At 38.3% G+C, this 25,744-nt stretch overlaps 1 protein-coding gene across 1 annotated transcript; it reads left to right on the top strand.

Annotated features, from left to right (window-relative positions):
• Nucleotides 1–10,185: 10,185 nt before the first annotated feature.
• On the top strand, nucleotides 10,186–20,982 carry LOC145775725 (carbohydrate sulfotransferase 11-like). The gene is made up of 4 exons (XM_082587084.1): nucleotides 10,186–10,321; nucleotides 16,123–16,413; nucleotides 18,415–18,618; nucleotides 19,923–20,982. Exons 1-4 carry the CDS (start codon nucleotides 10,220–10,222, stop codon nucleotides 20,430–20,432), a joined length of 1,107 nt encoding a protein of 368 aa, XP_082443210.1. The 5' UTR covers nucleotides 10,186–10,219; the 3' UTR covers nucleotides 20,433–20,982.
• Nucleotides 20,983–25,744: the final 4,762 nt, after the last annotated feature.

The raw sequence follows: 25,744 nt of genomic DNA on the forward strand, positions 1-25,744 counted from the left end.
AAAAAAAACATAAATTTAAGCTATAGCTTTATTAGCCCACATAGCTTTAATTAGCTGATATATTTAAGATTTGTATGGACAGTTTCAATATAGTTAGTCTTTTAATATCCGTTTGCCGAATTCAAGAAAATCAAGAATCCTTAGCAGAATTGTGCATGTGTCAGAAAGGTAAAATGGCCAGGTTTTATTACAAGTGCGTTTATTGGATAATGGGTAAGATGTTAAATTCCAGAGATTAAATTTTCATGTCAGATAAAAATTTGTGCTCCTGGATTGCCACTGCTTACAACAATTGTTGGAAACCAGAAGTGCATCGTTGCATCTTCAAATAGAATTGGCAAAGTTGAAATAAAAAGAAATATAAAGACGACAAAACCCTCAACAAGTGTAAATGAACAGTTAAACATGTCATTTCAAGCTATAGGCAGGGCCGTGTGAGAACCATCTTCCCTACCTCCGAAATCCACTAATGGATCCCTATGTTTAGTGATCACTTTTAAAAATAGGACCAGAAAGCATTTAGGGTCGCAAACTCTTTCAATGTATGGACAAAATTTACATTCATCATTTTAGAAAAGAGTAAACAATTCTTTTTTTTAGAAAAAAAAAAGTAGTCAATAGGCTATATGCCAGTGCTGAAATAAAATTGGATTGTATAGCAATTTCAGTTTAAAATTTATGTTAGCCTATCATTTCAACAAAAATTTATTCACGATCACAGAAGGATTTCAATGGTTTGTTTCTTGGAAGTTTGTATAGCTAAGTGTGGTTTAGCCTTTCAGCAAACTAGAATTTCGAAAATTTATCTGCGGTGTCCCTGCCTTCGCCGATAGCATTTTCACTTCTAATCATAACCTAACTCGATTAATACTGGAATTTATCATTTTAATTGTTAATTGACCAGGCCAGGTTATTTGAGTGAGCAGTGTTTACTTTGGAATGTTGCATCATTTTTTTTTTTTTTTATAGACACAAAACCTTTTCACTCTTTTTAATCCCCACCTACGCGGCCTCATATCGCCTAGATCAGGGGTCACCAAATGGCGGCCCGCGGGCCGCATGCGGCCCGCCACGCTGTATCGCTGCGGCCCGCGGAAGGTATCAGCGTACAAGTATAACCCAAAATACCTTTCTTGAGGAGTCAATGAGCATGAAGGTAAAAAATACTTTCCGGGAAGCATATTTTCGCTTTGCATACGATTCCACCGACAGACCATTCAGATTGTAGTTCTAGGTGGGGGTCACTTAAAGTTATTCCAATGCGATGTCCAGCCACACTGTCCCAGTGGTTGATTAAAACGTCTGTTTTCGAATTTCGAAATTGTCTGTGAGCATAGGGTTGCTTATTTTAAGTTGTAAGTGTCATGTAAACACTAGTGTACGTTTCACCGTCATTGTGTTTGACGAGCAGTGTTCCCGTTAAGCAAGTTTTTGTTAGCAAAATAGGCCGGTGTGCCAACTAAATTTATAATAAATTAGCAAAATATTATATATAAATTTGAAGACATTTTCTGGTTGTATCAAGAAAATGAAATATCTTCTGACAGGTGTTGGTTGTAGCCTATTACTTCTGGTTGTATTTTCATAAGACAACTTCTGGTTGTAGGCTATTACGAAAATATTTAGTTTGGTACTGCAAAATGTTGTTAATCAACAATTCTTGTCATGCTGATAAGCACCGCCAGTGACAGTTGTCTAATAATCAAGAAAAACGGTTTTATAAACTCTCACAAAAAGATGAAAAACCAACTCATTGCTTTTTTAGAGGGAACACCGTTCATGAGTTACGATAGAAACGTTTTTTTGGTGATTTCTACAAGAGTTTGTTTCATGGTGCCTGGTTTCTTTCTCCCTGTTATTGGAGCCTATTTTTCGCTGATATGTTTGCAGGTCACTGTTGTTGCCTGTATTGCGATGTGTCAAACATTTCTTTGGTTACTGAAACTGTTAATTGCAAGATATCTTTTGTGAAGCGAAGTGACAACATCACTCTTGCTTGGCGATGAATATTCTAATCAAACGGTTCGCCTCGCTACAAGTGCGCAAAACAAGTGGCCTCGTTTATTAGACATTGTTAAAGAAGTCAAAAGTGTTGTTAAAGGAGCTTAATCTGGCAGTAGCGTTGTTCGACTAATTTTGTTACTGCGGTATTCTAAGATAAATATTAACAACATGCAACGCTGAATACTGGGTACGAAATGCGTTCATTTCTAGCATAAGAGTCAACCTACCTAAAATTTTATTAGTGCGGCCCGCCACAGCTCTCCTTAGTGCCAAAGTGGCCCGCATGCAAAAAAGGTTGATGACCCCTGGCCTAGATGAACGAAATGTGGTCAAGCGAAGCAAGCGAGAATTTTTTTTCCAAAAATGGGAAAAGAAGTAATATTAAATGTTACCGGTAGCCTAGATGTGAAACTACAAGCCAAAAAACACTGCACGAACTACATACAGTATGAGTGGGTCTCTAAGCAGTGGTAGGCTACCAGTCAGGGGTTTGGAAAGCAGTAAATATGGCCTTGCATGATTTAAGTTTCAAGCTATTGAATATCCAGCTTCTGTGGTAAACTTTTCATTTTTTAGACAGTAAAAAAAATTAAACCAACTAAAATGTGTGGGCCCCTGGTCAGCCCTGGGCCTCCCGGCCGGGGATTGCGAGGACGGTTAATAGGAGTTGGTGACAAACTCTTGTTCATTTTGGAAGCGCTTCCTTTGAGCAAATCAGTTTTTCAGAAAAGAATATCTAAAAAAGTTTTTTTATTTACTGACCGTTAGTAAAAAAAAAAACTTGCAAAATGCCCAAAAATGGTGGAAAGGTTGTAGCCTACGCCCATACCTTAGTTCTACAACAGCACTTCACATAAGCAATTAAGCACAATACGATTGACCCCACTGCTACGAGCAACGCTTGTCTTGAAACCAGCAAAGATGTCGTTTCAACCACTTAAGTCTACACTGGAACATTCGTGTCGTATAAAAAGAACAATCGAGCAAGCTGAAGTGTCACTTGAAAACCCTTGGGCGATAGCGAAGTTAAGTATTTGCAGACGTTTCTTACTGTAGGCTACACGAACAATTAAGATTTGATTTATTTGTATGTTTAAAAACATCTTTTTTAGAAACAGTTTTAGCGATGAAGATAAATGCTGCTGTTGATATTTAGAAAAGAATGCTTGGTAGACTTTAAAAGTAACAGCCTTAGACGTTTGAGAAAAGTACATTGAGCTCAACAATATTGTAACTTCCTGCAACTGCAAAATGTCATAGCTGGCTTGGTAGACTTATAGTTTATTTGCTTGTTCCTTCTTTTTCAAGTTGCTGCAGTAATTATTCGACCTTTATCTGGCATTTTGTTTAGAATACAAAATAATAATAATTTGATTCAATGGAAGCAAGGTCTATACGCAGGGGTGACGAACCTTTTTGCGGTCGCAGGCCACTTTGTCAATCACACATGAGTTATCGGGCCACACAACTTTTTAATCGTAACCTACTATGAAATCTTTTAGAAGCGACTCAAGATATTATTCATGAAAAGTAACAAACGGCAGATGAAAGTAATAAAACCAACACAGTTGAAATTATCTTACGCAGAATCGAAACATACAACAGTAAAAATAAAAACAAATCAACTTGAGCAAAAAGGATAGAGCAACAGTACTTGCACTGAAGACAGTTTAATTTTCTAAGTTTAATTTTCCAGTTTAAGCGTTTGCTTTCATATGAGTATGATTTCTTCTTTTTTGGCTCTATCCTTTTTGCTCAAGTTGACGAAATGTTTCGACCGTTATGCTCCGAGACAACAATTCAGTTATTAAAATTTCTTTTTCAAACAACTAACAAAAGCCCATGCGAATCATACAGCTGAAGCTATCTAATGCAGCATTGAAGCACAAAATATTAAAAAGTAACATTGAAGCATTGAATTTTTTTGCTGAGTGGGATTTTTGGAAAGTTTTTTGCTTGACTAAGCGCTCAATATTAGGTCGAACAGACGATGTGGCTACTCACAACTGCACACTAAGATTTTCATCTGTCAGCCTCGACCTGTAACGACCTGTAGCAAAGGAAAGGTGTACCAGTGAAGGCAAAAAAACAGCTTTGAGATGTCTTTTGTCCTTAATGCATGAGCGATTGTCAATTTTTTTGCGAGCCGCAAAAAATTCTTTGACGGGCCGCAGGTTCGTCACCTCTGGATAGCCTAAGTCTACACTATCGGTGTAAACAGTGTTTACAAGATCATGCAAGAAATGCACGGAAATCTACATGGTTGGTTGGTTGGTTTTGAATCTTAATCCTCGGTCTGACAAAGCCTTGATAGGTCCTGCCTGAAAGAACAAAAATCGACAACAGTGCCGACAGGGAAGAACTGCGTCATCTAATCTATTAATCAACTGGTTCAACAAAATTTCACAGCAACGACACCAAATAACACAGACATTCAACAGACAGCAGCCTCAAGCCAAACAAAAAAGCTGCATTAAAAAATGACATATGTAGCCTACTGACTTCAACACCATTCGTCATGGCACATGACTAGAGAACTGTATTCCAAAAGCTAGTGCAATTCGCTATTACCAAGTCATTTTATTCACGGTGTAGCCTATTTGCAACGTTGTATTGATATGCAATGGGGAACTAGAGACAGAAAAGAGATCCCCAGGAACACCAAAAATGCGATAGAAAGATCAAACAAATTAAGTCTCCCTCAACGAAGCAAACATTGATTTGGAATCGTGGAAACAACCTGCTAGTGACAAGTCAATTTGGAGAAAGAAACTGGGGAAGGCACGCAATTTTTGAAAAAAGCAGGATACAAAAAGCTCAGAAAAAACGCATAATAGAAAAGAAAAGCTAAAAAAACGCGTACTCCACCATCCATAGGCTACAATGTGACCTCTGCCCACGTTTTTTTCATCATAGACTCGGCCTTCAAAGCTACATCTAATATCACCATTCAAAGCCAAGTCCGACTTGAAGACAAAACCAATGCTCGGACACGACCTGCAGCCGACGACGATGACATATAATTGTGTTTTGATGAAATCACCTCACCCCTCCCTAAGGCTACTAACTGTATCCGATCCTGAGTCCACAGTGATACTGTAAATGCGCATTGCCATCGAAAATAAATTTCCACATTTCTGGCACAGCGGAAAACTCATCAACAACTCATCAACACGTGTGTGCCAGTTGCCTCAAACTCATCAACACGTGTGTGTTAGTTGTCAAAAGCAATGAATAAGACTATACAGAAGCTCAAAAACGTAAAAAACTTATGACGTAAGTTAGGCTCCTGAAGATGGCTATGGTTAGGCTGCAACTTATTGGAAATAGCAGCAAAGTGATGATATTCTGGCTAAACTATTGTTGATTCATTGTTAAACAGTTGCCAGAGAAATAATACATCTAAGTAACGGAATGCAATTAGAGGAAGGGAGGTTAATCGACTTTTTTCAAAATCAACTTTATAGCCCTGATTTTAGGATACAACAATATATTTTAATACCTTTGATAAAACAAATTTGAAATTCAAATGCCCGTCCAAAATCCCCCCTCACCTTGAAAATTACTTTTCGCTTTAAATTGCCTTGTATTGTATGATTTTAAATTGGTCGATCGACCTAGCTAAACTTATAAAAAAGAAATTTTCATGTGACATTCATCCTGTATATAAAACGTTTAAAGTGCACCAATATTTTCAACTTAAGTCGCTTACCCCCTTTGCTCTTTCTTCGAATGTTGTGTATAAATTTAGTTGTTTGCGTGACGCAAACCAGACATACATTGGTATGTCAACCAGACATTTGTTGACAATTGATTGATTGTTATGGTTTGTTTTATGTCGCTTTACAACATCTATGGTCTTTTAGCGACAGTCATTATTGTAATAGCTATTTAGCACAGTTAGAACACAACAGGGCATAGTGAAGGGTGCAATACGACACAGCACAACATAATACGATACAATAGTTTAAACACATCATTAGTGGAAAAGAAATTCTTGTAGGAGGTTAGGCCCACGAAAGTCAGGTACTTCTTTGGAATTGCACGCTTGGTGTTACAAACTGAAACAAAATAAGGAAAGCCCAGCCAGCAAATCAATCGCCTTCCACACCGATTCAATGTCCAAAGACGCTGAATCAATGTAAAAAGCGATCGATCTCTGGCTGGGAGCAGACACGACACGGGTGCACTACAGTATAACATGGATTATTACAGTGATTAAAACAATAATTTAAATGAGCTTATTGCAGGAGTTTATAAAAGCCAGCAGATGTGTAGTTGGACGATTTTCAGCAAAATTTTTCACCGATATGTTTATTCCATGCTTGCTCAGATTTTGTTCAAGACACTTCCTTTGAGTTACATATTTACTGCAATGAAATAGAAAATGATTCACAGTCTCAGGGGTCATACATGTGTCGCATAGTCCAGAAGTGTGGCATCCGATCTTGAAGAGGTGTTGGTTTAAACGACAGTGACCGGTGATGAGTCTAAAAACGGTTGGATGGTCAGGCACTTTGTTTGTTCCTGCACTTTTGGTGTCAGGATATATAGATTTGTAGAGTTGGCCTGTGGTACTGTTTATATAATGATTATTCCATTTTTGCAGAGCTAGATCTTTGGTGAGGTTTTTGACTTCACTTAGGCTGAGTTTTGTGTTTGCGGAGATGGGGGTAATGGCTGATGTTGGTATTGCTGGTATGGCTCCTGCAGCAAGTTTTGCTAGGAAATCAGCAGTTTCGTTTCCAGGAATGCCTACATGACTAGGAACCCATAAAAACTTTACTTTTGTTGTATTTGATATAATGCTGGAGTGAAGCAGAAGTAGGCCTATGTCATTGATTAAGCTGTGTTTTGTCCAAGTTGGATTTGACACACAAAAAATATAACATAATTAAAATAAACTCAAACATTTTCGACACGTACGTGTGTCCTCATCAGGAAACAACACATACATCGGTATGTCAACCAGACATTTGTTGACAAGGGCCGGGGAGCACTTAAACCCAAACTTAACAACCAAAAGTGCAATTAAAGAGCACATCGCCTCTTGTGAAACGTGCACTGACAATGTCTCGATCGACCAATTTAAAATCATCTCTCGAGGCAGATCTGAATTTCAGACTAAGATCATGGAAGCCTTAAGAATCAAACGTAATAATCCGTCTCTCAACCGGCAGTTATTCGCCTGTGGCTCATCGTTCCTCTTGTGTGTGTTCTAATTGTTTGTCAAATGCCTGTAGTTTACACCTCATGTGATCTGTTTCCACCATATAATTTACTTGTAATCATTCCTGTGTCACTCGTTCAGTTTGTGCTTTTCAGTCTGGAGTGTCGTTAGTATACAGTTATAGTGCAAAGTCAAATTTACCTTACAATTTTCATTTTATTTATATTGCAGATATGTAATTCCTGATGAGGACACATGTACGTGTCGAAAACGTTTGAGTTTATTTTAATTATGTTATATTTGTGTATGTAGTACATCATGTTAAACCCGCTGAAGTTACTTTGTTTTATTTCTCTATGGTTATATTTAAGTCGCCGTAAATTTACCAAAACTTATCTCCAAAAACTATTCTTTAAAAAAATAAAGTCGCATTCAGCTTGTTTTGTAATGATAACTGATTTTACTGATAAAACGTCGTCGGCTTCTTTCTGCAAAATGTTGTTTTATATTTTCGATTTAAGCCCCCATTCTCAGATTTTCGGCTCAAACCTTTTTCATCTTGCTGTCTATTTTGTGTGCTGGTTTCAGTTTAATCATGGAAATTGACTTGCCCTTGGTAACTATATGCTTTTGCTGTAACAACCAATTGATCGACGAGAGGTGGTTGTAGAGAAAGGTCTATCAAAAGGACAGTAGACAATGTCTCAATACTGTGAAGGAAACTTTCAGAAGGTCTTTCTTAAATCCCCTTACAATGCACTCCAGAAAACATTCATAAATGAACTGTTTTTCTTGAAACCTTTTAAGCAAAATTTCTATAAAAAAAAATCCGAAGTATGTTGTTGTGGGAAAAAGTATTTTCCGTCCGAAAGTAGATTATTTCTATCATGGGAGAACTGGCTGCATAGGCTGAGCCCATTATAAGCAATAACATGTTACCTTCAGGGAATTTGACCTGGAGTGGATTTTACATATATTCGCAAACAAATACAGTAATACAGAAATATTCATGCACGTCACTGCACGAATGAGCAAAAAGCCTGTACAAGTATTTTAACTTTTTTGTTATTATAGGGATGTAATATATATCAGTCAGTTCAGTAGCCTACTAGGCCGTAGCCCTATGGAAGGATGTAGGCATCTCTCTCTAGAGCAGCTTTTCTCGCTCGATCAAGTCCACCTCTCCAATCGAGAACATTGCCAATCTACTCTGTTCTTCTTCCAGGTTTGCCTTTTCCACACACCTCGCCTCTCCAGACTGAGATGCATCTTTCTCTTTATCGCTTCTCCGATGGCATTGAAAAGAACCGGTCATATCATTATCAAGCAGTCTTGCCTAGCACCTTTTTGAAATTGAAAGGATTTTTTTTCTTTCATCATCAACTCGCACCGTTCCTGTTGCCTTGTTATACAGCTTTTTGGGTGGCCAGATTAAGTGTTGAGAGACACTCAACTCAGCTTATGTGGACCATAGTTTATCATGAAAAACTGAATCGAATGCCTTCAATTAATCGACAAAAAGCAGCTCCAGTTCTTCATTCTCCTGCTTCCTTGTTGTTTTCTGAATTACGTTTCTGATAGCGAGAAGTATCTAGCGTTCTCTTCCCAGGAGTAAAACCCAACTGTTCTTCGGCAATTTCTGGTATTAGAAAATGCTGATGTAGTCTTCTTACTATTTCCACAATATTTTGGAAGCATTACTTATCAGGCTTATCGTTTTGAACTTTGTGCAATCTTGCGTTACAGGAGTTTTAGGCAGAAGAATTAATTCAGAAACTGTCCATTCATTCGGCCATTCTCCCGATTTCTAAATTGAAGCAATAATCGTTTTCATCGCTTGAGCAACAGTTGCCTTGCCTGCTTTGAGTGATTCTGACCGTTTGTAAGTTATGCGCTTGTAGCAATGATATACACTTATACAGTACTGATGAAGTTACTGTGCAATGCCCTTGGATCAATTTAATGTGGTAGCCTGTTCTCTGTTTCCTCAATACAGAATATTATCTGTGTTTTCAGTACGTTTTTGCGCATGCGCGTATAGTCATGCGCACAAATCGAATTGACCACTTTACTGTGTTTTACGATGAAACCAAGACCAAAAACTGCCTACCGCTGTCTTGCAACATTCTTAACGTGTTTTAGTACAGTAGCAAACAATCTTTGAACTTTAAATGCCATAACCAAAAAATGACTTCCACCGTCCATTCAAAAGGATACAAGGCAATTACAGTATAAGTGAAAAGTAATTTTCAAGGTAAGGCCAAAAATTATATACCAGAGGTCTTAGAAGATACTATTACATCCTAAAAACAGGGCTAAAGTTGAAACTAAAATCACCCCCTCCCCCCTTAATACAATATAAACAACGGCCAGGTATTGCAGCCGATCATTTCAGAAAAAGTAATGTTAGGCTTGTTTCAGTATGCTTTATTTTCCTTGGCAATAAACATACATTTTGTCCAATTTTCCACAGAATATAATGACTACATTTTGTATTCAAACTCTCTTCAAATCAACTTTTTTAAAGTACGGTATTCAAACCGTAAAAATGCGAACAAAATTTTATTTTTACAGGGAAAATAACTTGTACACTCTATTATTAGGCTACAATCGGAGAGGGCCTTAGCCGACTTGCTACCTAACAGTAAAAATGGCAAGATTGCGAATACGTTATGACTAGAATGTAGCCAATCATGCTTTATGCAATCCATTTGGGTGGTCAACCATCGGAAACATGAAGCTCAGGCCAGAGTTTATCAATGAACTTTGATAATATCAAGCAAATTGGAGTGCTTGAAATCCTGCTCGCAAATACAAGAAATACTAATAGAAATGTTTTGTTGTAACATGCAGTTTTGTGTTTAGCGATCGTAGCGTGAATTACAAAGATGCACGTTTCAACCTTTCGTTGCCAAGTATTAAAATAAACCAATTAAGTTGATTGTAACTTTGCATTGTAGCATAGCCTACGTATTATCGTCGTATTACTATCAATAGTTTTTCTTTTTTCAGAAAAGTTAGGTTGTTGAATATTTTAGGTTTTCCATGGACTCCAGACATTCTTTCATTATTGGAATATCGATTGGACTTATTTGTTCCTATTTTTACTTCTTACTGATCTCAATAAACATTTGTACGTTTGATAAGGTAAGAATTTATCTGAAAATAGTTTTATTAAAATCTTCTCTATCCAAACCCAAAGGAAAACTGTTAATATTAGAATAGTGTTGGAGCCTGACAGATCAGACCACCATGTGGGTTAAGGGTGCATACTGCATATAAACAAACAAATTGTCTTGTTTTTTTTGAAATTTTTTTGATTGTCGCAAAGTAAGAATTTTTGGTATAAGAGATGTCTATAGCTTGGAGATTGTAACCTAATCTCTCTTGTGTTTAAACCGTAGCATCGCTGATTATTATGTAGCCTGCTGCTTTATGTTTTATTTTCACTATACCACGTTTCATATCATCCGTATTGTTATGTCATTATTTTCACTGTAACTGCTGCGCTAAAAACCAGCTAAAATAGTTCTTCTGTAGAAATGGCTACTGATTGAGTAAATAATAAATAATAAAATAACAAGGACAATGCGGACAGCTAAGAAATGCATCTTCAAGTGTCTACTCTACAGCAATAAATGTATATGGAGTAGGTTTAGGCATGGCCACCTAAAGATACGGCCTGATTTGTCACATTTTGCTGAAATTTCCAGGTTTTTCTAACTTTGGGCGAACGTTTAAATAATTTTTTCTAAAAATTAGAATTTTAAGCTTTCTTTATTCCTTTCCCCAGATGACACAATAGGTTTTAACATTCTCACATGTTGAAAAACAAAGAAAATTTGATTTCGAAGATTTTAGTCAGACTGTTAATTTTCAATAACAGTCTGATTTTGCGTTTTTCAACTTACTTTTTCTCATTTGCTGCTGCTTCCCCAAGGCAACAAAAAAGTTTTATGTCATTAGGAAACCGCAAAAAGTAAAAACATCTCAAAAAATGTCAGTCAAGCACCGGCAGTAGCTGTAATCAAAATCTGCAAAATGTGACAAATCAGGCCGCATCTCCAGGTGGCCATGGTTTAGGTTGGTTTGAACAGTTTCTACTTTTTTATTCATGCTAGTTGTACCTGTATGCCAGATCAGACTAGTTAAGTTTAGTTGTTTTTCAATTACTACGATATTTTTAGCAAATAATGTATTTTAAGCAAAGTTCGAGTTACAAAAGTTTAATATTTGCTTTCATGAAATAATTTATTTTGCAGTCATACAAATGTAACATGTTTTGGATCACGGCATTTGGATTTTTTAACGAAATACATGATACAATTTCAGTTTCAATTTGTTTTTATTTTTGACCATCACAACGAAAACAATATATGCCAAATTTAGCAGAGGTCTAGAAAAAGATAAAAGCGACAAGTATACCATAAGCTATATGGCTAAAAAGTCAAGTGAACCTGTAATAACTAATAAGCGAAATTGATGTATTTGTTCTGTTAGTCTCCGTTAGTGAGAATTTTCGTTTAATATTTTTATTAGTTCTTCAAATCTTAGTTGTAAGTAACTGATAGCAAGTCAGAGGCAGGGTGATAGCTTTCATTTGTTATGTTGATGCGAAAAAACTATTTTTTTGAAAGTTCATGTTTGAGAACTCAAACTCGACTCAATCAGTAGACCTACACATACTCGAGCTTTCAATGCTCTTTGCAAAAAGTAGGAAAATTATTCAGGAAACTTTCCTTTGACCAACACTTTTCTAATGCTTTACCACGGAACGTTTGTTCTTTTGGAAATTTATTAGTTTGTTGGTTTTTTTTGGGATTTTTTTTTTATTAAAGCACGACGAAAAGAAATGGCTTCAAAACAAATGTCTTTAACCCTATTTCCTGTAGGGGGGGGGGTCGGTGGGGACTTGGTACTTTTCAAAGCAATGTCATTAAAGAACTGCGCGATCCACAGCTTTGAAATTTCTTGACTTTTCCTAAAAATTATTCAAGTATTTATTCCACTTTAAATGACGTTGCTATTGTCTATAGTTTTAAAGATATTACATGATTTTCATAACATACTCTGATATTTTAGCTAGCTACTAGCTAGCCCTTTTGTTTTCAAATTATACGGATTAATAGGATTACTGAGCGCCGCAGTGCGTGGTCTGCGACGCAGATATCTCATGAGTTGGCTTTGTTGTAAAGCATTCAATCGTAATGATTCCGCCTTTTGTTTGCAAACTTGAGTTTTGAGTTGCTTTGATTAATCTTTTAATTACATCTGAGTTTCTTTGAAATTATAAGAGAGCATCCGATAAGCTATGCTGAAAAAAATGTAATTTTATGTTGTTTTCTATGTCCAATACATTTTGTTTCTAACTTATAACAAGAAGCAGTAAGAAAATTCTTGACAAAACTCTGTTTATCTCATAAAACAAACAGACTAATGTGGTATATTTCTTGATTTCTTGTCCGAAAGCAAGGAGTGCGTTCTTGACCCGCCAATAAACTTTTGCATGTACCTGTGCAGTGTACACTTATATTCACATGAATATTTATGGATGTTGTGAAAATGTTTTATGAAAACGAGAGATTGATGGATACTGAAAAGAACTTGACACAGACTATCTAAACTGCTTGGCTTTTGTGGAAAAACACGCGCAGCTAAATTGTTGTGCTTTGACAAACATTGTGCATATTGTATCAGCACTGAATCTTTACCTAAATGGTAATTTTGCAGTTGCTTGAGAGATTACAAAATTATTTTTTCTCTACGAGGATTAAAAGTTTTGATATATCTCAGCAGAAACACTATTAGGACGAACTCAATAAATTCAAACTTTTCATTCAAATGTTGGTCTTTAAAAGCTTATTTTCACAAAACGGTGTAGGTGCCTATATCTTTTTCTGCATAAATTTGGACGTTTGTGTCATTTGGAGCAAAGTTGTTTGTTGGGTTGAAAAAATCTGAAATCAATGCCTCGTTTTTGTAACGTATTGTAACGCAATCTATCAGTCAGCCGCTTTTGTGACTTTTTGTTTTCGAATAGGCCTACATTTCCGTGACAAAAGACTGGCTTTTGTAATAACGCCTTCAACCATAATATAAAGTTGCACTCTCTGACTGCATCTCAAACGCTATACCATACTCAGCAATTTTGCTAAAGCATTGTTACACAAAATGCATATCTGACAAAAGGAAAATATGTTGAATTGAATTATTTTTTATACGGATCGTTTTCCTTGTCCTTGAAAAAAAGAAAGAACGATTTTTATCGTTTGGCATAAAAATATGTATATTGAGGTTCACCTTGGTTTGCATAATGAAAATCACCCCAAAGAATTGCTTGAAGTGATTTTCGCAGCTATTTGATCCTTCGCGATGATATCAATTATAGTTTCTATCAGATGAAACCTGTTCAAACTATTTTTTTTTAAAACTATGGTTCATTCAAGAATATAATACTTTGTAAATATAGCTTACTTCATTTTTGTGTTTTTACTTCGATTTTTTCACAAGCAAGACTTTACACAAAACAAGTTATTTGCAACGTGAGTTGATTGACCATAGTAGCCTAAATGGACCAGAAAGCTGTGGCCAAAACTTGATTACTTTTTATCAAAATGTTTGCACATTGGAAACAGCAATCACTTTGTTTCAAACCAGCAAATCACTTTTTGGCATTGGTTCAACGTCTGCAGACGTCTAAACTAATATACGACAAAATTGGTTTTCTGGGTCTTCGGTTCGGAAAAACATCATTATGATGTATTGTGACGTGGTCTATCAGCCAGCAGCAGTTTATGCGTCTTTTGTTTTTGGATGTGTGTCAATTACAAAAGATGGCTTTTGCAGTAACGCCATCAACCGCAAACTGCATCTAAAATGCTATTTCAAAATTTGAACAGAAAGAAATCTTCTAATGCGTAATAAATAACTTGACACAAAATGCATGTCCAACAAATTAGAAAAAAAATGTAGAAAACGTTATTTTGCAAATCTAGTTAACAACATGAAAAAAACACTTCAATCATTTTGACACAAACGTGCATTTTTAAAATATCAATAACCTTTAATTTTGCCCAAGGAAAAAGCCAACGCTTTAGTGATTTTTTGTTTTTTTACGACAATAGCACTCGGCCTGAAAAAGATTTTTTTTCAATTTTTTGTATCGTTATGCCACGACTTTGAGTTTGTCACGCAGAACGGGAGTTCCATTTGGCAAACGACCTCTTCTATGGCTTACCAACACGATTTGACTAAACGATTATTATTATCACTACATTTTGTCACAACTGTTTGCAAAATTGTTTCATTCAAAGTGATCATTGTTGGTAAGTATTGAAACATATCACTTTGGAATGCATCGTGACATAGTTTATCAGTCAGGAGTTTTAGACGCTCTTTGTTTTTGGAGTGCATGATGGCCTAAAATGGAACAAGCTCCTATCGAAGCAAGTCACTACCTTTGGATAGGTTGTTGTTCAATACCACGTGACACCATTAGGCCACCTTACTTTTCTGTATTCAACCGCTACCCAGACAGCAAATCAGACATGTTTTACATCGATTCAACCTCTTTAGACGTTGAAATAATGTTAAAAACGAATAAATAGCTTCCTGAGATGTGCTGCGAAATACAAAGTGTTTCTTGATCATGCATAACCAAATTCGACAGTGTGAATGTGAAAAAAAATTTGCTTGATTTAGTTCCAATATCAAGTAATGACAGTACGTTTGAAAAAGTGTAGACTATAAACATGTGGCTCAAAAAGAACTTGAAATATTTTTTTTCGGTGATTTTGTCTCATTCTCTGCAAATGTTGAAACAAAGCAAATCTTTTTTTACAATGCCTCCGGCAAAACAACAAGCAAACGCGAGTCGGACGCCAATTACGATTTCATTGAAGCGTAGACGACGTCTCCGCGTAAGAGATTAAAATCTACACAATGGAATTAACCCGTCACACTCAATTATAAGTTAATTAAGAAGCAATTTCTCAAGTCAAATAAAAAAATATGACCAACCATCAAATTCTTTGATTTTTCAAGTTGCGCTGTTGAACAAATTGCAAAAGAGTTTCGATATTATGTTGTCAGATAAATTATCTACACCATGTGAAAATTTGATTGATCTATCTTGCTTAGTTTTTGAGTTACACGAGCTCAAAGTGATAGTGTCGAACCGCCCCCCGTCCGCAAGTCAACCGGCCAAAATACGTCACAGGAAAAAGGGTTAATAAGAACCTTAGCTCGATACAGAACAAAAACAAACAATTATTCCTCAAAATAAAATATTTGGAAATGGTGGAATACTGTGGAAAAATATTCTATTTGAATAAAGACCTTCTGGTGATCCTCCTTTCAGGGTGAAACATGCTGTAGAGGTTTCAGAAAGTAATAATTATATTTGATGTAATTTGCTTTGCTTGGATTTTTTGCTTGGCATAAAGCACTTTTTGTAGTATTTATTGTTTATTGAAAAAGTAAATATCATTAACATGTTAATAGCCATTGTTAGTAAAGTGGTGCAGGTCGGCTTACTAAAATACCATTGAGTAAATGAGTATGCTTATTTTTAAAGTCAGCAAAAATCTCTACTTTAGCTTTTTTTGAATGTTTATTTTTTGTTTCTGCTGCAATTTTTCGTTTTAGTTGAGTAAGTTGCAAAAGTGTATTGCAGTCTATTTCCTTTGATACAGCATTTTTATAATTACGTTGTTTGTATTGTAGTTTTTATCGTGCTAATATTTGTACAGTCTTGTCGTATTAACCTTGTTATGGTTAAGGCTGAACTTTGGCAAATGCATTATGTCATGTTACCGAAATCATTTACAAACTTAAATTTTGTTTTCTTCTGCCCAATGCAAAATGATGCTAGCTAATAAATTGTGGCCAAATGCAGATAATTTGACATCTCTAAAATGTTACAATTAATCTTCTTAATTTCATTACAGAAAATAAAAAATTATGAGTTTTTTCGGAGGGAGCTGAGCGGATACGAATTTCAACCTTTCAAAAATGTCACCTATAAAGCAGTAGAGTTGACTTCAGAAAACGCTTCGGATCAAACTGTTTCGAAAACCAACAAAGATTTGCAATGCGATTTGGTGGACATGATGAAATTTGTTCAAGCTGAGAGACAATTCAGTCTTCGGAAAACTTGCCAAGAAGATTTGCAAGAAAATTCGAGAAGAGATCATCCTTTTTACGTTCAAAAGAATGCCTTGTATTCAAAGAATTACAAAGTATGAAAGCATGGGCAACTTGAACAGCATGACATGTTGACATGACATGCACTGAAGACAGTCAAAATTATAATTAATTTAGCTTCTTAATAGTTGATAACAAATAGTAAACTCGCAAAAATATAGTTTTTAGTGACTATAATAACGTATGTACAGGGCCGTGTTAACCGTCCCCCGTATTCCTCGGCCGATTGGGGAGGGCCCACGGCTGTTTAGGGCTCCACTCAATTTATTCTGTTTAATGTTTTTTGGCTATTTGAAAAAAAAACTCTACTACACAAGTTCGACAATTAATAGCGTAAATCGTGCCACGCCGTATTTACTGCTTTTCAAATCCCGGCTGGGGGCCCACCTATAGCAGCCTACCTCTAAGGGCTCACGACGTACGTTTTTCGGCTTGTCATTTTACATTTAACATTTTTTTTCTACTTTTGCAAAATTTTCTCACTCGCTTTGCTCACTAGACCACATTTTATTTACCGAACCAGTGATATTGAGCAATGAGCATGCATAGCTTCAGAAGTGGAATAAGCGGGAAAAAATTTTTGTGTGCCACCAAAACCTAACAAAACAATGTAGACTAATATTCTAAAATAAACCCTGCTCACTGAAATTGCCTATAATTACAATTAAATTAATAAATTCAGTATTAATGGAATGGGCTATAATGTGAAATGGGTCGAGAATATAGGCCTACTACGCTGTAGGTCAGTGGTCGAGAACCTTTTTGAGTAAGAGAGCCATTAAAACTACATTTTTGGAATTACATTTCCGTGATAGCCATAGGTTATACTGTAATGCTTTAACACTTAATACAATTAACACGTGGTGGCACTGATAAAGTTTTAAAAGTGGAAACATGTCTTAGCAAGAGGAGAAAAACAGCGGGGGGGTTGGGGGGTCTCCCTCACAAAAAAATGAAAAATGACAATTAATTTGGTGCATTCTGAGCGCATTTTCAGCTCTAATATTGTAATGAAAAGTTAAGATAAAATTTTTGCGGTTTGCACTTTAGAAGATTGTTTTTTTTTGCGAGGCAGATGCCGTCTTCAAAAGAGTCATATATGGCTCGCGAGCCATAGGTTCCCGACCCCTGCTGTAGGTGAAGGTGGGGATACTTAAGATGAATTTCGAAGTAGGCTACTAACCTGCTGAAAGGCTATGCACCACACTAGGCTATACAAATTTTCAAGAAGTAAATTATTGAAGTCTTTCTGTAATCGAGAATAATTTTTTATTTTTTGAAATGTTAGGCTAACTTAAATTCTAAACCCAACCATTTACCCAAATCCTATTTTAATTTGATGAATTTTGTTACATTGGCTACATAGTGACCTATGGTTGCACCAATGTCATACAAAATGTGTATCTTGGTGAAAAACACATTATTGCTCTTAAAAATGCTTAAAAAGTGACCAAAACAAGATTGCATTTGTAAACAATTTTGGGCGGGAGAAATCCCCCACACCCCCTTTATGACTTAACGCTTTCTGACAATAAGTTTTACACTTTCTATTTATTTTATCAATTTTAAAACTCTGATAATTCTCTAACTTTTTTCTACATAGATCAGCGGCTGCAATGTCTGCTTAGCTTATTTAATTTTTGTAGAAAATCTGAGAGTAGTTTACTCTTTGCTAAATTGATGAATGTGAATTTTTTCTTAGATTGAAAGAGTTTGCAGCTCTAACCTATTGCTTTCTTGTCCTATTTTTGAGCGCCATCACTATATATAGGCATAGGGGCCCACTAGTGGATTTCGGGAAAGCCTAAGATAGTGCTCACACGGCCCTGCTTATGCATCACTTTTGTGAACTGAAGTGTTATATTTCCGCACATAGTTAAAAATCATACAGCAGATGTGGAACATTTACGTATCCATGAGCTGCTGTGTTTATCTACCACAGACAGTGATAAAAGTACAAAAGCTTTATTTGCTGTGGCCTGCATGCTGCAGTAGCTTACTAATTAAATTTATACATTTGCTAAACTAAATTTCAGATATCTGTGTGTCAAATTCAAAAATGCGGTTCTAGTAGTTGGTTGCGAGCTATTCTGGTGATGGACAACTATTTCTCTGTGGAAGACCACTTAAAGGGTAAAATAGTAGGGGCAAAGGTAATGAATTTAGCAAAAACATTTGCTTCTATTGGGTCAATCAAAGACAGATATTTGGCAAGAGAAACATGGATGAAATCTCTAAAGGTATGTTGCTAGGGCCGTTGGAATCAACTGTTTTTATTGAAATCAAACAAAATTCTTCACAATAAAAAAAACGAAAGAAACTCAAATGAAATTGATGACGAAGTATTTTGATGAAACGTAGATTGCGTTGAACGCACGCAAGGTTGACCAGTTGGCAAGTTGTTTGGTTTTGAATTCACTATTCACACTAAAAGAAGAAAAAAATTCTTTGAAATTAAAACAAACACAAAATATTTTTCTTGCGAACACTCCTGCATCGGCATGTCACTGTTAACACAGCGGATCCGAAAAGCTCAAAACCTTCTTAGAAAACAGACCTGTTCAATTGCTGCTATCGGCAACAACTTGCTACAGATCAATGAAAAGACAATGACAACAAGTAGTCGATTATTGTAAATTTAAGAATTTAATTATTTAAAGTATTTTTTTTATTTTAAAGCCTGTAAAGTTTGTAAATTTGTTAAGACGATGACAACTGAACAGATACGAGGTAGACCTACCTACTTCAACTACAGTATTACAGCACCAACCAAATCTGTTTTGTTTTTCTCATTATCGTCAATCAACCTACATCTGCGATTCCTTAATGAAAAAATAAAAAGCAGCGGAAGTTATATTAAATCGCTACCGCAACGGAAACAAAAAAAAAAGTTACTTTTGCTGTTCCTTTCCATTAATAGGGATATAGGATATTGTAACTAACAATGATTAGTAGGAACAATTTGATGCAACCGAAATTCTTGATCGTTGTTTTGGAACAATGCGGTATCACGTTTGGTTGTTAGAAAAATGTGTGTCCCTCTATAGAAAATCTAAAAGCTAATTCCCAGGAAATAATAAAAAAATGTAAAAGTAACAGACACAAACTCTTCAAAAAACCAAACGTGACTCTGTAGCCTCCCACTCTATGAGCTACGACAACCACAGTCATCGCCACTGGTTGCAGCGATATCGAGTTAAACGACATGAGGCTAAACTGATTGATTGATGAAACCTTTATTCTCGGACTGAGAAAGCTTCTTGGAAAGTTTAATCCTTGCAGTTTCGCATACTTGCAGAGGCTTTGAACCACTAACGCGGATCCCGTCAACGACTTAACAAAGTAAAGTTTCCAATTGCTGAAATTTTGTTGTCTGTGAGGTTTTTCATCCACCAGATGTCACTGAATTGAAAGCAGTCCTAGCATGCATTGCTCAAGCGCACACCTCGAGAATTGGGCCAGCGCTGCTTGATCTTGAAGATTTTTTTGTAGCTGCTGGTAGGCCTATACATCATTAACATCATATTTATATTGCTATTTACAGATAATTTTGGTGCGAAATCCGTTCAGCCGTCTTGTTTCTGCTTACAATGATAAAATGGTGTTGGATGGAGATGGTTTTTCAACTTACTATGGACCTATTTCTAGAAGAATCAATAAAATGTACCGAGGAGTTCGCGACAATGTTACTGAAAGAACCATGAAAGATAATGGAGGGGCAACGTTTGAAGACTTCATTAATTTTTTGTCTTTTCAAAAAGATTATGATGATCATTGGAAATCTTATGATCTAATTTGCAATCCTTGCTTGGCGCACTACGATTACATTGCCAAGTTTGAAACTATCACAGAAGACATGAATAACTTAAAAATCATGCTTAACATTTCGGACTATCATCAGAAAGCATTTTTTGAAAGTAATTATCTGCGAACAGACGAAGAAAAGACTGCAAAAGCGTTCAAAAAAATACCTAAACCACTGGCGAACAGGTTATATGAGGTGTACAAAAAAGACTTTGAACTGTTTGGATATGAAAAACCTTCGTGGTTATAGCAGCACATTGTATAGCATGTAATATTTGATTCCTTAAGTCGAGTTCAAATAGGCTACTGTGTCATGAATAAATTGTAGCCTAAGCAAGACACAAACTACTGTAACTAGTAAACTTGAATGCCTAAAAAAAAAAAAATTAAAACAATTAACTTATTTCTTTGACACTAAACTATGATTTTAATGAAAAATAAAATTGTCAAAACCAACTTAAATCATCTCCTACAGGCCTTGATTTAATCTTAATGGTGAGGGCGAGGGCGAGGGCTGTCTGTCCAGAACGAAGCCTTCCTCTCCCTGCCTTGCGATGTGTTGGGTTGAAAAATCCACGTTTAGGGCTAAAAGGTCACGCTTAATAAGTTCTTCTCGATAAAGTTTTGGTCTACCTGGACCCCGCTATGCTGCAATGTTGACGCATCGGACCTGAGAGACCCAGCTAGTGCTGCGCTCAAAGTGCCCATTTTATTTTTCCCAATTGGAAAACTTCACCAATGTCTCTTAAATGAAAATAGATATTAAAAAAAGTGTTATTAAACTTGAGTGAGACTTTCGTCATTAACTTGTGTTTTGTCTAAATTTCTGCGATTGCATTAGCTTACTGCAGTCTTTCCATGTGCACTTACAGTACGTTGGTATCAGTAAAACAATGTCTAGCCTCTAGCTTGTCATGACTGAGACTTCAGTCGTATCTTAACTACAGTAGGCTACTTATCTAACACTGGGTAATAATAATGATGATGATGGCGTATGAGCGATCTTTCCAGGCTAGATTGGAGGGCAGGAAATCTTCAGCCACTCAGCAGTCTCGTCGTCCAGGACCCTCAAACCATGTGCACCGTGTGGAGGCCGGTGGGTTAGGCATTGGTGGATGACATGGTCTGCGGTCTGTTCCGTGGCACCACACTCGCATTCTGATGAAGGAGCCAGGCCCCACTTGTGCTGTCCGAACGAAAGCGGCCGACGCCAGTTCGCAGGCGGTTAAGCCTGACCCAGGCAAGCCTTGTGAGGGACATCCCTGGTGGGCGGGGATCGGCGTCGGGTATGAAGTCACGGAGCGTGGAGGTGTGATTTTGCCACTCCGTGTTCCACATGTGGTTCGTCCAGTGTGCCGCACTTAAACCAAGTTCTTCTGCGTTCTTAAGTAGTTTTTGTGCGGCAGGCACAAAGGGGCGTCTTGATTTCAGCCGCTGCTTAATAGATGGTGGTAGCTTGAATGTTGCATGGAAGGGATAGTCGGGGTCCAAAGCGCGGCAAGAGAGAGAAATCGTGGCTCCTTTACGGCGTAGCTCAGCGGGTTGGATGCCTGCTAGGATGGGTGGGCAGTCCGTTGGAGTGGGAAGGGGCATCCAGTCACAGTACGCAGTGCGTCGTTGATGGCGGTATCAATCTGGTGGGTGTGAGAACTACGACACCAGACCGGCGCGCAGTACTCAGCGGTGGAATGAACAAGGGCTAGGGTAGCTGTACGAAGAGTTTTAGCACCAGCTCCCCAGCCGGAACCCGCTAATCGCCTCAAAAGTGCGACGCGTGTAGATAGCTTTTTGCGCAGTGACTTTAAGTGCCGGCGGTACGTGAGTGACCTGTCCAGGGTTATGCCGAGGTATGTAGGTTCGGCACAGTAGGGCAGGCGTTCCCCATCAATGTTGATGTTTATCTCACGCTGTGCCTCCCGGTTGTTAAGGTGGAAGGCCGCCGACACTGTCTTTGACTTGCTGAGCTGTAGCTTCCATTTCTGGAGATATGCTGATAGTGTTTGCATGTCTTGGCTGAGGTTCCTCTCCACTGACTGCCAATTTCCTGCTGAGTGCGGGAGTGCCAGGTCGTATGCGTAAGCATATTTCCTGGAGATGATGGGGGGCAAGTCGTAGGTGTATATGTTGAACAGGAGAGGAGCCAAGACTGAGCCCTGTGGGACGCCGTTTTTAAGTCGGCGTAGTCTGCTTCGACGACTGCTACCGGTTGTGAGGGTAAAACTGCGGTTTTGCACAAGTTCCATCATCATATGGACCATGTGTCTGTCAGGGAGTAGACGGAGTAACTCGCAGGTAAGGCCGCTATGCCATACGTTATCATAGGCAGCCGTGAGATCAACAAACACGGCGCCAGCCTTCTTCTTAGCCGAGAAGCTGTCCTCAATGTCTTGGGTCATAAGTGTGACCTGATCTACGGTTGATCGTCCGTGTCGGAAGCCAGCTTGTTCACGGGGGAGCTGCAGATCTATTATTGGTTCGACACGGGCGTATATGAGTCTCTCGAGGATCTTGAAAGGATGCAGAGCAGTGAGATTGGACGGTAGCTCTTCGGGTCTTCTAGGGGCTTCTTCGGCTTAGGAACTGCAACCACAAAGGCTCTTCTCCATATTCTGGGAACTCTCAGGTGGCGCAAACAGCAGGAAAGGAAGTCTTTTAACCAGGACGTTAAGGAGGCAGCAGCATGGAGTATCAACTCCGGGCATAGGTGGTCAGGGCCCGGGCTTTACCTGGCTTTATGTGCTGGAGGGCGGCGGAAAATTCTTCCGGGGTGAACTCACACGAGATGCTGTCCCCGTCTGGGGTTGTTACCCTCCAGAGGTCCGTCATTTCTTGCAAGAAGGATCTATCTGATTCCCGGTCTCTCGATTTGTATTTCCCGTTCTCCACAAGTTGTGAGGAGATGGAATTTGCTGAAACGGGACATTGTTGACGAGAGGCACGTAATCTGCCAGTTAGGTTGTTCAGTGTACTCCATGCTATGCGGCTGGAGTGCGTGAAGTCGATTGATTCAACGGCTTCTGTCCAACGCTCCTTCCTCTTTGAGTCCAGCCTTGCCAGCAGAGCTGTGGCTGAGCTGTTGGCGTCATTGCCCTGAGGGGCGTGGAGGAAGTCGGAGTAGAGGCTTTCGCACTCCTTATCCCAGCACGGTATGTAGGTCTTTCGGCGGCCGCGGGGGATAGATTGTTTTGCCGCTGATGTTATTGCATCACAAAAGTCTTGGTAGGCTTCTTCCACGTTGTTGGTGTGAGGAGATGGGAGATACTGTGTGGCTTCATTGGTGAGGAGGCTATAGTACTCCCAGTTATCCATTCTGAAGTTCCATCGCTTAACAGGCTTGCTCAGGACAGGCATTATGAGCGTTGGAGCCGTGATAATCGAGGCTCGATGTTGGGACCTGGGGAACTTCTCTAGCACACGTCTGTCCGGTTGGCAATTATCGGGGTCATCACTTGCGAAAGCCAGATCGGGGTTTGTACCAGTGTTTCAGCGTCCGCAGAAGAAGCTCGCTGCACCCTTGGGATCTTGCAGTAGGGTGAGGTTATTGGCTGACTATGAGGCCAGGCTTTCTCCGTCGATGTTGATGGTGTTGTAGCCCCAGTCAACGTGGTGGCAATTAAAATCGCCAGCATAGAGGCTGGGTGGGGGGAACACTGGGATAGCTGTTGGTGTTAAGCGTGAGGGTGGTGGCTTATAGACATTGATGATGTGATAGCCTGATATGTCTATGCATAGCCACTCTAGGCCTATCTCCGATTGGGCACTAGACTGGTCGATTGGCGTCCAGCTCAGTTGCTCATGGACAAACGTGGCGAGGCCGTGTTTCCTGCTGATGGTTGCGCCTGCGAGTGTGAAGTTGGGTAATATCAATTTATCCACAGATGTGCAGTGGGTCTCCTGGAGGAGAATAACGAGGGCCTGATGTTTTGTGGCCAGATACTCGATGATGCTGAGCTTGCTGGCCGTAATGTCTTCGGTGTTCAGCTGCAGTACGGTGGGTCGTCGGTACTTTTCGACAGAGGAGCTGCCGCGCCCTGATAAGGGCGTTTCCCTATCCACCCTGCCAGGCGCGGATTTATGGGGGGCCCAGGGGGCCCGGGCCCCCCCCGAAATTTTGTGAAAAATTGTATGTTTCCGCATCAAATGGTTTGATATGCTTCTAAACAGCTGATATTAGTCCCTCGGCATCACAATTGATGAAAATGGTTGTTTTAATGTCTATTTTCTAGCATATCGTATATGTCGTAGTATCATTGTTCATATCTGTTTAGCTTTTTCTTTCTTTTTAATTGATTTTCAAATTTTCTGGCCCCCCCCCCGAAAAAAACTCTTAGATTCGCGCCTGCACCCTGCGCTGAACCTGGGCCTGGTTTGCTCGAGTGTGACAAGCTTCGCTTCGCATATCTATTTTCTTGAAGATATGGTACTGACGAGAGGGACCACGAGAAAGTGCTTGTTCTTCCCCCTTCATTGCGTATTGCATTCAAATCGTTTTTTGTGTTCATGTAGGCCTAAAAGCTCAAAAAAACAAGCAGTTTAGTTGAATTTTGTTAGATATATTCAGTCCACATTTTTTTTTTTTTACTTTTGATTGACTGTGGAAATTTTTATCTTCAGACTAGGAAATCTTCTTTTGGAGCATATTTCTGGCAGTTTCCCATACTTGCAGAGGCTTTAAACCACTAACGTAGGCCTGTTCACCGAAATTGGCAAGGTGAAGTTTTCCGATTGTTGATGTGGTGTTGTCTGTGAGCTATTCCATTCACTAGGTGCCGCTGAAATGCATTGCTCTACCGCACACCCCGGGATTCGAACCAGCGCTGCTTGATCTTGTAATTTCTTCGTAAAAGCCTTTAACCAACTGCGCCATCGGAGCAGACATCTTTTTGTGTCATTAAAACCTTGCTCTTGTAATAAAATAAAATTACTGTTTTTGTATGAAAAGAATCGGATATAGGTGTTACACTTTGTGTAGCTAACAGTGCATCTGTGCTGGCTGAAACTGATTATCAGAATTTAAAGTCCGGCTGATTAGATTTACCGCAGAAAAATAAAGTCATTGCATGATAAATCGTGCAAGCTAGACAACATATTATGATCTCCACAAAATGCTTAACCAACCAGTCAGCCCGGATGAACCGCAATAAGCGGCGTTCACTGTGAGTTGCTTGAGGCTACGCCGGAATCAAATAACCTTTTTCTTCACGAAATTCAAACCGTGTGCATTCAACTGGTTACCAACAATACTAAGACTGAAAATTTTAAAGTTAAAACACAGGTTTGATTGCAAAAAGTTGAATATCAAGTGTTTTCAAATATTGTTAATAGCTTCCTACTTGAGATAAGAGAAATACCCTATCACTAATAGCAAACACATCGGGTTTTAGTTTAATCAAGAGAGTAAAAGTATGATTTGATTTCATTTAAAATCAGAACTTGCTGAGGGCTTTTACAGCTTTGTGCTAAATAGAAAAACTTATAAAAGTTAGATTTCGAATGTCTGCGTTGGATAAATGTAAACAGTCTTGCTCACAGATGAAATTTTGCTAATAGACTAATCAGATC

This window comes from Aplidium turbinatum, chromosome 8, assembly GCF_918807975.1.
Source record: "Aplidium turbinatum chromosome 8, kaAplTurb1.1, whole genome shotgun sequence".
Lineage (NCBI taxonomy): Eukaryota > Metazoa > Chordata > Ascidiacea > Aplousobranchia > Polyclinidae > Aplidium > Aplidium turbinatum.

Excerpts from the sequence above, each read along its gene's own strand:
- LOC145775725 (XM_082587084.1), top strand. The coding sequence starts at position 10,220 with ATGGACTCCAGACATTCTTTCATTATTGGAATATCGATTGGACTTATT. Across the intron at positions 10,322-16,122 it reads ACATTTGTACGTTTGATAAG|AAAATAAAAAATTATGAGTT; the intron begins GTAAGAATTTAT and ends ATTTCATTACAG. Across the intron at positions 16,414-18,414 it reads TGTATTCAAAGAATTACAAA|ATATCTGTGTGTCAAATTCA; the intron begins GTATGAAAGCAT and ends ACTAAATTTCAG.